The 13749-nt window shown below is 46.8% G+C and overlaps 1 protein-coding gene across 4 annotated transcripts in view; it reads left to right on the top strand.

Annotated features, from left to right (window-relative positions):
* The window catches only part of rreb1a (ras responsive element binding protein 1a), a 101779-nt gene that overhangs the window by 77470 nt on the left and 10560 nt on the right, over positions 1-13749 (top strand). For 3 of the 4 annotated variants that reach the window (XM_031304816.2, XM_031304815.2, XM_035998139.1), the window contains 7 exons: positions 1-137; positions 306-2028; positions 3545-3726; positions 6099-6290; positions 9462-9623; positions 11920-12084; positions 12982-13094. The exon at positions 1-137 is cut by the window's left edge and continues 335 nt beyond it. In XM_031304816.2, coding sequence (XP_031160676.1) covers positions 1-137; positions 306-2028; positions 3545-3726; positions 6099-6290; positions 9462-9623; positions 11920-12084; positions 12982-13094 — 2674 coding nt within the window. The remainder of the gene's footprint in view (positions 138-305; positions 2029-3544; positions 3727-6098; positions 6291-9461; positions 9624-11919; positions 12085-12981; positions 13095-13749) is intronic. The other variant, XM_031304817.2, reaches the window with a different exon arrangement.

The following is a 13749-nucleotide window of genomic DNA, read 5'->3' on the forward strand; positions in this document are numbered from 1 at the left end:
CGGCGAGGCGGGCGGCGCCGGGATCATGGAGCTGGCAGACATTCAGCAGATACTCAAAGTGGCGAGTTCAGCGCCCAATCAGATGGGGCTGTCCCTCCCACCTTTGGCTAAAGCTCCGGGATTTGCGGGAGGTCAAGGTGGGTGTCGGTTGGAGCTGGATATTCTTGTGTTTGCCAATCAATCAATCAGTCAATCAATCAATCAATCAATCAATCATCCGATCAGGTAGTTTCTGAAAGAATAAGATTTGCTGACTCCTAGTCGTAGAATCCAAAAAAAAGAAACTCTGTTTCTTCCTCCTCCAGGTCAAGGCCAGAAGGCGATGCCTCCGCTGAAGCCCAAACCTCCCATCACCCCTCGCTCCAGCCTCACGGCGACGACTCCCCCCCCGCTCCAGAGCTCCCAGCAGGCCTCGCTGGGCTGCATCAGCCCCAGCCTGCCGCCTCCCACCCCAACTCTCTTCAAAACGCCCTCCTCTTCCTCGTCGTCCTCCTCGTCGGCCGGCAACGGAGGCCAGTTGGACGCAGAGTGCATGGGAGACGCTCACACGCCCCTGTCGGATTCGCCGCCAGCTGCTACCACAGCGGTGCACGAAGAGGCCGGGCGAAGCGGGAGAAACGCCAACGCCGGCTCTGCCACAGGCTCGTTCCCATGCCGATTCTGCGACCAGGTGTTTGCCTTCTCCGGCGTCCTGCAGGCTCACATGCGCTTCCACCTGGGCATCCTCCCCCACCAGTGCAACATCTGCGACTACGTGGCGCCGGACAAAGCCACGCTGATCCGACACCTGCGCACGCACAGCGGCGAGCGGCCCTACGTCTGCCGCGTCTGCCACTACCCTTTCACCGTCAAGGCCAACTGCGAGCGCCACCTCCGGAAGAAGCACGCCAAGACGTCGCGGAAGGACATCGAGAAAAACATCAAGTACGTCACCTCCACCACCACGGCCAACCTCGCCTCAGCGATCACCGCGGCAACGACCACCACCACCCAGGACACGGAGACGGGCTGCGCCGGAGCTGAGACGACGTGCCGTTTCTGCGGCGAGGACCTGAAGACTTACCGAGCGCTGCAGATCCACCTGCGCACGCACAACGGCTGCCAGAGGAAGCCGTTTGAGTGCCGCCGCTGCGGCGCGGCCTTCCTGGCCAAACGCAACTGCATCCACCACCTGCTCAAGCAGCACCCCGAGGTGCAGGAGAGGGAGATCGAAGAGCACATCGCCACGCTCCTTCCTGCCGCCGCAGCCGTCGCGACCGTAGCTGCCGTCGCCTCTGCACGCGCCACTCCGGTGAATCCGAGAACGCTCAACGGGATCAATCAGACCCCGATTCAGGCGCTCCAAGCGGTCAAGTTGGAGGCGAACATGGTTTATCCAGCAGAGCTGGACCAGCCTCTGGACTTCTCCGCCAAAAGTCTTGGAGCCGGCAGCCAGGCGGGGTCTCCTGGCATCAAACTGGAGAGCGTCTCGCCGAGCTTCGACTGCTCCATCCTGGACCAGCCCATCGATCTGTCCGTCCCCAGCAAGAGGCAGCGGAGGGAGGAGAAGAGGGAGATCAAGACGGAGCTGAGCGGTAGCAGCATCGTGGAGCAGCAGCAGGCTCTGGCTCTGTCCAGGGAGGAGAAGGCAGCGAGCACGCTGCCTCCTCTCCACCCTCACCCGCAGCTCGGCTGCTACCAGCTCCCCCCTGGCTCCACCCCTCCCCCCACGGCCTCGCTTAGCAACGCTACGCGAGCGCAGCGCCTCAAGCCCCTGCTCCCCAAACCGGCGTCCTCGGCGGCCACATCCTCGCCCTCCTCCGCAGCCATCAAGGAGCTCCCCCCTCTGGCGTCCATCGCTCAGATCATCCACTCTGTCTCCGGAGCGCCAGACCTGCTGAAGAGAGAGGCCGCCTCCACTGCCGCCGCGCTGGACGTCAAACCCCACGCGGTCGTCGCTCCCTCTCTGGCCGAGGCCGCCACAGACGCCCCGGGACCCTCCGCGGTCATGGAGACGCCAAGTGACGAAACGTCCGAGGTATCCTCAAGGTACGTGAGCTTCAGTAATAACTAGAGCCCGACCGGTAAAGGATTTTTAAGGCCGATATGTGTATATGTGTTTATAGTATCAAATCATAACAAGAGTTATCTCGAGACACTTTACAGATAGAGTAGGTCTAGACCACACTCTATAATTTATAAAGTCCCAACAATTACAGTAATTCCCCCAAGAGCAAGCATTCAGTGGGACAGTGGTGAGGAAGAACTCCCTTTTAGGAAGAAACCTGGACAGACCCAGGCTCTTGGTAGGCGGTGTCTGACGGTGCTGGTTGGGGATGTGATGGACAGTGGCAATTATAGTCACAATACAGTTTTTAAATCCAGAAACAAAACATAAACAGATTTCCCTAACATTAGTTATTTGTCGTTATTTATGAGTCCTCACTAAAATAATATGATAGCCAGTCCTTCCAGAAAAAGTTTTTTTGTGATTGTTGCGGGCAAAACTCCTTGATTATGCGTCACGTTTTCTTAAAAAAATGCGATGGAATATGCGGGATATTTATGTAATTTTATGTGATGAAATTGCGGGAACTTGCAAAAACTGTGGTTTCATCGTGGCTTCATCGCGGGGTTTGCAGCTTTTCGATGATGTTCACGTCGCGTAATTACGTCACTTCATAACGTTCCCATGGCAACAGGGGAAACGGCTGCTCTTGTGTGAAATAAACGCAACATTTTTCAACTTTCTGCTAAGATATGTGTGAGTTTTTTGCAACGAAAATGCGGGGATTATGAAATCATGCAAGCCCCGCATATTTTGCGCAGAAATCGGCAATTTATGCGGCGAAAGTGCATTGCATGCATTGAATCATGCGATCGCATAATCGCGTTTTTCTGGAGGGACTGTGTGTTTTATTGTCACAAGAGAACAGAGAAACAAAATATATCAAAGTTCTGATAAATAAAATGTATAAAAATACAAACTTAAGATATGAAACTTAAAGTCCTTTGAACAAAAACACAACAACAACAAAAATCAAACTACAAACTACGCAACGCCAACACTCAGAACATGGTAGAAGGGGGTTTCGTCCGTCTTTATTTTATTTTTTAAATATTAATTTATCAGCTATTATAAATGCCGATACCGATAGTTTGGAAAATGCCTAATATCTGCCGATAATATCGGCCCGCCGATATATCGGTCGGGCTCTAGTAATAACTAAATTAACCTGAGCTGCAAAGATGAACAACAAGCAACAACAAACCGACTCAGTCGTCAAAATACCCAGTGTATATATCAATATATTACACTACAAAACAAGTCTAAAATTGCTTTTTTACGGATAAAACTGTACATTAGGAGTCAAAAACAGAACAAAGTAACACTCATACAGTTGTTGGAGTTGTTGAGAAGTCTTCTGACTCCCTATGTTGGTCCCTACTTTGGATTGTGAACTCGCAGCATGCATCATCTACCACGGTGCCTTTTCTGACTGCACCACCAGATGGCACCAAAGTAAAGGAAATAAAATGGTGTTTTTGTTACTGTGTCCATCAGGAAGCGGTCCAGGAAGAAGCCTGCTGCCCTGGCAGTGAAGGAGAAAGCCGTTGCGAGCGCCGGCATCGACCTGGAGTCCAGCGGGGAGTTTGCCAGCGTGGAGAAGATGCTGGCCACCACGGACGCCAACAAGTTCAGCCCCTACCTGCAGACCGGAGCTGCAGACCTGGGAGGAAAGAGAGGTAGGAGGAGACACACACTCAAGTTGAGTGGAGGCTTAAAGGAACACGCCGACTTATTGGGACTTTAGCTTATTCCCCGTACCCCCCAGAGTTAGATAAGTCCATACATACCCTTCTCATCTCCGTGCGTGTTGTAACTCTGTCTGACGCCCCCACCGTTAGCCTAGCTTAGCACAGATCCTGGAGGTAACCGGCTCCATCTAGCCTAGCTTAGCACAGATCCTGGAGGTAACTGGCTCCATCTAGCCTACTGCTCCCAATAAGTGACAAAATAACGCCAACATGTTCCTATTTACATCCGCCCAAGTAGCAGAAGTAGCAGTGCTTCGCCTTTCTGAGAATATAGTTCCCATGAATAAGCTAAAGTCCCAATAAGTCGGCGTGTTCCTTTAAATGGAACACTGAGGCTTAAAGGAAGATACTGAAATTGTATGTTTAAATATGCAAATGAATTGCATAAATGTCCACCACAGAAATGTGAAATGTGGGGCGACCGCTAGCTCACCCAGTGAGAGTGTGCGCCCCATGTAGGCTGAGTCCTTTGCAGCGGGTTCGAATCCGACCTGCGGCCCTTTTCTGCACGTCATCTAGAGGTGCAACGATGAATCGATTAATCGATTAGTTGTCAACTATTAAATTAATCGCCAACTATTTTGATAATCGGTTAATCGTTTGAGTCATTTTTTTATTAAAAAAAATCAGATTTCTCTGATTCCAGCTTGTTAAATGTGAATATCTTCTAGTTTCTTCTCTCCTCTGTGACAGTAAACTGAATATATTTTGAGTTTTGGACAGAACAAGACATGTGAGGACGTCCTCTTAGTCTTTGGGAAACACTGATCCACATGTTTCATCCTGTTTTGACATTTTTATAGATCAAACAACTAATCGATTAATCGAGAAAATAATCGACAGATTAATCAACTATGAAAATAATCGTTAGTCGCAGCCCTAGTGTCATCCCTCATCTCGCTCCCACCTTCCCTGTCTATGCAGACACTGCTGTCACTCTGAAATAAAAGGACCAAAGCACCCAAAAAATAATCTCAAAAAAGAAAAGAAATGTGAAATGTGCCACGTTTAAACATTTCTTTCATTTCGTTGACGTATTAGAGTCAAAGGTTTTCACAGAGGGAAGTTTGGATATCTTTTTATCACTCCATAACTCAGAAACTCCTGTCAACAGCCACAAACTGCTGTGAAGGATATCAAAACAAAGGCCTGTGTAAAAAGCTTCAGAATATGGATAGGAATGAAAGTAGAAAGTTTGGGGTCAGTTATGGCGCTGACACACCAGGCTGATAATCGGCCGTCTGACAGTCTGGCGAGGTCGGGGACTCGAGTCTGTTCGGTGTGTTCTGTGCCGTCGTCCGTCCGAGGAGCCGTCAGCCTTCATTTCGGCCGATTTGACTTGCTGGGGTCAAGGGCGGGCAGTCGGACTCAATGACCAATCTGATTGGTGGAGTGCTAACCCTGAAATAACGAGCGGGATGAGTGACGGATGCCTCTCAAAATCTGACGAAAATCTTTTAAACTGACCTTTGTCGATCTGAAATGAAGACAGATTCTTCTTTTTTTTTTAAGATGATTTTTTTGGGCTTTCCCACCTTTTAATGGACAGGACAGTGAGGTGAGAGAGAGAAGACATGCAGGAAATCGTCACAGGTCGGGCTCGAACCCTGGACCTTCTGCAGCGAGGCATAAACCTCTATGTATATGTGCGCCTGCTCTACCCACTGAGCCAACCCGGCCACAAAATGAAGACAGATTCAGCAACTGCGTGGCCTCTTTCTCACTTAAAATACTTTCAGTGAACTATTTTAGTAAAATATGAGATCGTATTTTGAGCAAGCCGCCATTATCGGTCAGCTGGAGAAGCCAGACCCACGTGGCGCGTTCGTCCAATCAGCTGCCCGTTTTAATTTTTTGGGGCGACAATACAGATTAGCGCCGTGTGCTGTTATGGAGACATATTACGCCTTGCGCACACGCAGAACGTACGCTCAAGTCGGCGTCGCTTTGGTGTGTTTTGAGGCACTTTTTGGACCTCGGGGAGCCGACTGATCAGTCCGACTGGCTTTACTGCCGACGGTCGGCTGTCTGGTCGGTGTGTCGGAGCCTTTAGTGTCACTGAAGTGGAGATTTCTGTCTCAGAGTCTGAAAAACCAAACCTTTTGAACATATGGATTGTGAAATGTAGACTTCACACTATTCTGAAAGAAGACTTATGGAAGACAAATAGCCCCAAATCTCTAAATTGTTAACATTATGTTTTTGCCTGTAGTGTGTTCCCTTATCCTTATTTTTAAGAGGTTTGTAACCAAATAATTTACACGAGAAAAACAATGACTCCAAACTCTCCGTGTGAACAGATGACAGAGCAGGAGGAGGGGAGGAGAAGGAGGGAGGATCGAGGGAGGAGGTGAAGCCGGCGACCGTCGGGCCGCAGTCCAAAGGGAAGAAGAACGCGTACTCCAACTCGGTCCAGAAGATGACCTGCCCCTTCTGCCCCCGAGTGTTTCCCTGGGCCAGCTCGCTGCAGAGACACATGCTGACACACACCGGTAATACACAACAGAGCTACCACACACACACACACACACACACACACACACACACACACACCGGTAATACACAACAGAGCTACCACACACACACACACACACACACACACACACACACACACACACACACACACACACACACACACACACACACACACACACCGGTAATACACAATATACCTACCACACACACACACACACACCGGTAATACACAACAGAGCTACCACACACACACACACACACACACACACACACACACACACACACACACACACACACCGGTAATACACAATATACCTACCACACACACACACACACACACACACACACACCGGTAATACACAACAGAGCTACCACACACACACACACACACACACACACACACACACACACACCGGTAATACACAACAGAGCTACCACACACACACACACACACACACACACACCGGTAATACACAACAGAGCTACCACACACACACACACACACACACACACACACAGGTAATACACAACAGAGCTACCACACACACACACACACACACACACACACACACACACACACACACACACCGGTAATACACAACAGAGCTACCACACACACAGGTAATACACAATATACCTACCACACACACACACACACACACACACACACACACACACACACACATACACACACACACAGGTAATACACAACATACCTACCACACACACACACACACGCACACACACACAGGTAATACACAACATACCTACCACACACACACACACACACACACACACACACACACACACACACCGGTAATACACAATATACCTACCACACACATACACACACACTCACTCTCTCACACACACACACACACACACACCGGTAATACACAATATACCTACCACACACACACACACACACACACACACACACACCGGTAATACACAATATACCTACCACACACATACACACACACTCACTCTCTCACACACACACACACACACACACACACACACACACACACACACACACTCTCGGTACTCTCCGGTACCCGATGATCCGTGTTCATCCGCCGGTAAATGTCCGCTGGATGACTCTCTTCAGAAGGGTTGAAAACCTGCAACGTTCCCTCTTTAGCGTTTAGCTTAGCACAGCGCCACGGCCACCGTAAACAACCGCGTCTTCCTCCCCAGCTCCGCCCTCTCGTCAGGTTTTTAAAAAACAACAAAATGGCGACAGCCAAAATGCGAAACTCAAGGCCTCAAAACGGCAGTCAACAAGCCAGTGGGTGACTTCACGAATGCTACATTCATTATTTTTTTACAATTAATGGTGAAATGTAACTGTAAATGTCATTTCTGGTGGTGCGTGGCCTCTTTAGAGTCTCTAATCGTAGTAATCATAGTTTGGTAAATGTGAAAATGTACCGCCAGATATTTGTTGTTCTAAAAGTTGTACTTCATTCATGCTTGTTTTCTGTTCATTGGTTTGTCTTTTTATTTTTCTATTAGCTACCAGGGGTGGAAAGTAACTACTCAGGTTCTGTACTTAAGTGTAATTTTGAGGTACTTGTACTTTACTTGAGCACTTACATTTTCTGCTACTTTATACTTCTCCTCCATTACATCTCAGAGGGAAATACTCTACTTTCCACTACACTTTACACATTAAAACCCTAATGATAATCTTTAAAATACAATACTAACCCTAACTTTTATAAAACTGTCTAGTTTGAGGCATCTTGTCATGTTTCAGGCTATGTTTACATCGCTACGTTTTTGTTTTTTTAAGCAGATTTTTGAGCTGAAAGCGATCTCCGTGCACACTAGTGTTTTAATCTCCTGTAGAAGAATGAGAGGGAATGAGAGGGGGAAACACCAGAGCAGGGGGAACGAGAGGGGGAAACACCAGAGCAGGGGGAACGAGAGGGGGAAACACCAGAGCAGGGGGAATGAGAGGGGGAAACACCAGAGCAGGGGGAACGAGAGGGGGAAACACCAGAGCAGGGGGTATGAGAGGGGGAAACGCCAGAGCAGGGGGAACGAGAGGGGGAAACACCAGAGCAGGGGGAACGAGAGGGGGAAACACCAGAGCAGGGGGAACGAGAGGGGGAAACACCAGAGCAGGGGGTATGAGAGGGGGAAACGCCAGAGCAGGGGGAACGAGAGGGGGAAACACCAGAGCAGGGGGAACGAGAGGGGGAAACACCAGAGCAGGGGGTATGAGAGGGGGAAACGCCAGAGCAGGGGGAACGAGAGGGGGAAACACCAGAGCAGGGGGAATGAGAGGGGGAAACACCAGAGCAGGGGGAACGAGAGGGGGAAACGCCAGAGCAGGGGGAACGAGAGGGGGAAACGCCAGAGCAGGGGGAATGAGAGGGGGAAACGCCAGAGCAGGGGGAACGAGAGGGGGAAACGCCAGAGCAGGGGGAACGAGAGGGGGAAACGCCAGAGCAGGGGGAACGAGAGGGGGAAACGCCAGAGCAGGGGGAACGAGAGGGGGAAACACCAGAGCAGGGGGAACGAGAGGGGGAAACGCCAGAGCAGGGGGAATGAGAGGGGGAAACGCCAGAGCAGGGGGAACGAGAGGGGGAAACGCCAGAGCAGGGGGAATGAGAGGGGGAAACGCCAGAGCAGGGTTAAAATCCGACCTGTTACCATTTCCTGCATGTCTTCCCCCCCCCCTCCCCTTCTCACCTAGCCATCCTGTCAAAAAGCCCAAAAAAAATGTTTAAAAAAACCAAGATAACGTGGATGATTCCCTACAACGCTCTTCACAAGTAAAGTAAATAATCAGTTCACTACTTTTATTGAATTTGGGTGTTTTATTTAATTTTATAGGATTTGAAAAAATAAATATAAAAGAACATAAAAAAAGTGACAAAAAATGTCAAAAAGTGCAGAAAAAAACGTTGGGGAAAGGGACATAAGTGTCGAAAAAGACGACCCAAATGTTGAAAGAAAGTTTTAATTTAAAATGTTGACCCAGAAAAACTAAAAGTTGTCGACGGGAAGGCAACTCAAGGGTTAAGTAAAGTATCAGAGTACTTCTTCGTGTACTTCTGTGTGTCCAGATTAGTTCTTTTAATAATTTACGCAACTTCTTTTATTGAAAAAACTAAACTTGAGTCACGAAATGAAAGCAATGTTTCCTCACCTGAATCCTTTTTGTCTTTCTTCAGGCCAGAAACCGTTCCCCTGTCCGAAGTGCGACGCCTTTTTCTCCACCAAATCCAACTGTGAGCGCCACCTGCTGAGGAAGCACGGCGTGACCCACCGAACGCTGCGACGAAACGGCGCCCTCGCCAAGAAAGACGGAGACGAGGGCTCACAAGAGAGCGCAGGTCAGAAGCAAACGCATCACAGCTTCAGTAGGAAACAAACTGGAGTTTTACGAACACACAGAGAGGCAGAGATCCAGCTTGTTTTGGTTAAAGTTAGCGGTGCACGATATATCGGTCGCCGATATAATAACGGTATCGGTATCGGTTCAATGTCAAATTATATATAATTATATAAATATAAATTTTTCCTTCTGAAAATCTGATGACAGTCATATTTTGCATACAGGTAAAGGTGCCCAATATCAGTCATTTCGGAGAATAAAACACAAAAGTAAAAAAAAAAAATGCGTTTTGGAAAATAGTTTGATTATCATAAAAATTAGTTTTCTATACAGAGATATCGACATCGGTAAATATTGGTATCGGCCATAACAGCAATATTAATATCGGTTATCGGTATCGGCCACAATTTTCACATCGGTGCATCGCTAGTTAAAGTTCTACGTATAAACTTAAAGGGACAGTTCACATTAGGGATGTCCAGATCCGATCACGTGGTTTCAGACTCGATCGGAATCGGACGTCACCTCCCGATCAGGACTGGGATATATATGTATATATATTCTCATTATTTTTTAACACATCTATAGTTATGCGGTGGCCCAGAGTTAGACCCTTTTGACTCCACACAGAAACAGCAACGCGTGCGGCATGACATCACTTTGTTGCAGAGACGCTATTGGTTAAATGCCGGCAAAGTAGAACACGGAAGAAGCTTGAAGCGGAAAGCGCGAGCATGTCTGCGGTCTGGAGGTATTATAAAGTTGATGACAACAACATTGCCGTAGCAAACTGTGAGATATGTAACAGAAGTGCTCTGTTTGTTAACAGAGTTGTTGAATGTTAAAATAAGGTGAATTAAATAAAAAATAAGGAACATCCTGGATCTGTTTTTTCGCTCTTCTTTATTCTTTTTTTTATATATTATAGAAGTATCGGATCGGGACTCGGTATCGGTAGATACTCAAAATCAAATGACTTGGACTCAAGGGCAAAAAAACCTGATCGGTGCATCACTAGTTAAAGTTCTACGTATAAACTTAAAGGGACAGTTCACATCTTTTGCAGTGTGGTTGTTTGAGCTACTTCTCCATAGTCAGTGTGTTAGCTACAGTCTACAGTCGCCACCAGTTTGGAGAAGCAGGCAGGAGTACCGACACGGAAACTAAGCAACGTCCTGCTGTGGACGAGGGGGGCAGCAGCTAGACGCATTTTAGACACCTAAAAAAAAGCTCTATCAGTTTAAGTGGACGCGCTATTTAGAGTATTTTCAGCCCTTCACCTACGACGGGGAACTGAAGCCGTTGTCTCTGCTATCTTCAAAGCCACCAGACTCCTTTGACAAAAACAGTCATTTTACCTCGCAGGACACGGGAGTTGCTGCTCTACCGCTGCCTCCGACGGTTAGTTTGTTTGTTAGTTTTGGTAGTTCCCAACCCTTCAAAACACCAAAGTCACACAATAACATTAACAAACTGAGCGATGGAGGCAGCGGTCGAACAGCAACTCCCGTGTTCTGCGAGGTAAAATTACTGTTTTTGTCAATGGAGTCTGGTGGCTGAATAAAAGTTTTGAAGATCCTCAGTGTGTTTGCAACTTTTAGCTCCATAATTACAAATTATATATACTTGTAGTCTATATACTTTTAGCCTACAAGTGTGTATATATATATATATATATATATATATATATATATATATTTGTAAAAGTAGTAATAGACACTAGTAACACTACTACTTTTTCTTTAACTCTGTTACTATGGGCAGCAACTTGCCGTGGCCAGAACTCCACCGTACGTTGAGCTTGGAGTAGAGCTGGGCAATATATCGATATTATATCGATATCGTCTTAGATTTTGATGATTTTGATTTTGATTTTGATATGACTTAAGTGTTGTCCTTTCCTGGTTTTAAAGGCTGCATTACAGTAAAGTGATGTACTTTTCTGAACCCCACAGACTATTATTTGCCTTTTCCCCACTTAGTCATTATGTCCACATTACTGATGATTATTTATCTAAAATCTAAATGTGAAGATATTTTGTTAAAGCACCAATTGTCAACCCTAGAATATCGCAGCAGTATCGATATCGAGGTATTTGGTCAAGAGTATCGTGATATCTGATTTTTCTCCTACTCCTAGCTTGAAGGTTCATCATTGACCTCAGAAATAGCAAACGGTTTCAGTAAAAGTTTATCACCTGGAAAAAACAGCAAAGATTGGCAGGAAAATAATCTATATGATCTATATTCTATATGTGTCGTGCTGATTGTGTTGATGGCGTTTGGTCCCGCAGAGAGTCAGTCAGAGACGGAGCAGACGGCACCAGAGGCACAAGACCTCAGCGGCGCCAACACCTCCACTGACTCAGGCTCCGCCCCTTCATCCGAGAGCCCCACCCCTTCAGACCACCAGGGGGCGGAGTCATCTCAGTCAAGCCCCTCCCACAAACCAAGCCCCGGTGAGTCATCTCAAACAAGACGATCAATCCATTAGTCAAATTATTCAGAGTTGATGGTTAATTGTGATCATCGATTATCTCTTGAAGTAATCTTTCTGAATATTTGGGGGGTTTTAATTAGCATATTTCTAACTTCTTATAGACTGAACAGTTAATCCCTTAATTGAGAAAATAATCAGCACATTAAATGATAACGAACAGTATCGTAAATTGCAGCCGTAGATTCAAGTGTTCTCGTTTAAAGACTGGATAACGGAAGCTAAACTTTGGGTACATTAACCCATTTAGATTCAGGGCCCTATTTTAACGATCTAAGAGCACGGCGTGAAGCACCTGGCGCAGGTGCGTTTAGGGCGTGTCCAAATCCACTTTTGCTAGTTTGACGGCGGGAAAAAAGGGTCCGTGAGCCGGGCGCATGGTTCTAAAGGGTTGTACTTAGTGTCTTCATAAATCAGACGTGCGTTTTGGGCGTAACATGCAATCAACCAATCAGAGATCATCTCCCATTCCCTTTAAAAGCCAGGCGCGTTTGGACCTTGGAGCATTGCTGTTATGATGGAGGATTAGCACCGTAACATTTAATTTGTAATCTTCTGCATGTGTGTGTGCTGCTGTGCGTCCCTGTGTGTGTGACAAGCATAGTGTGTGCGCACTGTGCGTAAGCCTAGGAGCATTTTACTAATGCTCTGTTAAAATAACAATGAAATTGACTTTAGACCAGGTTTTTGTTGGTCAATGGTGCCATCACTTCCCGCTGCCTCAAGATAGCAATACGCTCAGAATGCACCTGAACAGGTGGGGGGGGTGCATTGTTGATAGTTGTATTGTTGAGCCATGCATGTTTATTGTTGCCCAGTTTGCCGATGATGCTGACGGATGTTTGGGTTTGTTCTGCAGGTTGCAGTCCGGCTGGCGGCTGTGCAGAGCAGCAGGAGACAGAAACCACAGAGCAGCATTCAGACCTGCAGGGGGCGCCAGAGACCAGAGCAGCACACAGCAACAGCACCAAGGTAACCTGAGCCTGTCATCGCCATGGTTACACTCTGAGAAATCAGGTCACACAGGAGATTGGAGAGTTTACATCATCGATACAGCATAGTATCAGATTCTTAAGCACAACGCTATAACCCTGCATGTGACGTTGTTTCTAAAGAAAACCGAAATGATGACCTTTTTCGTGACAGAAGGGGCCCACTTGAATGGCTTTCTGTCGACCTAATTTGATAGTTTAGTTTGATTTCAAAAGTCTGCAAACAATCAAACCAATCTGATTTTGATATATCATCCAACACGTCCAGTTAGGGCTGCACGATATAAAGAAAATATGCGATAATGTTGAATATTGTGCAATAAAGAAAGAGATATTAAAGTGTGCTCAGTTCTGCTGCTTTCAGTATTCTGCTAAAATACAACAAACTGCCTGTTGAAGTTAAAACAAATGAAAGGAAATCATTTCCAACATCCTTTTATTGAACAAATTGAACTTTAAATTGAGTATAAAAAAAGAAATGTTACATTTTAAAGTGCAGTTTTCTACTTATATTTGAATGTCTTTCGCGATGTGTCGCAGCCTCTCTCTCAGTGTTTATAGCACCAGTTGATCTCACGATGATGATGATGATGATGATGATGATGAAAACATTAATATATTGTGCAGCCCTGATC

Source organism: Sander lucioperca, chromosome 23 (assembly GCF_008315115.2).
Source record: "Sander lucioperca isolate FBNREF2018 chromosome 23, SLUC_FBN_1.2, whole genome shotgun sequence".
Classification (NCBI taxonomy): Eukaryota; Metazoa; Chordata; class Actinopteri; order Perciformes; family Percidae; genus Sander; species Sander lucioperca.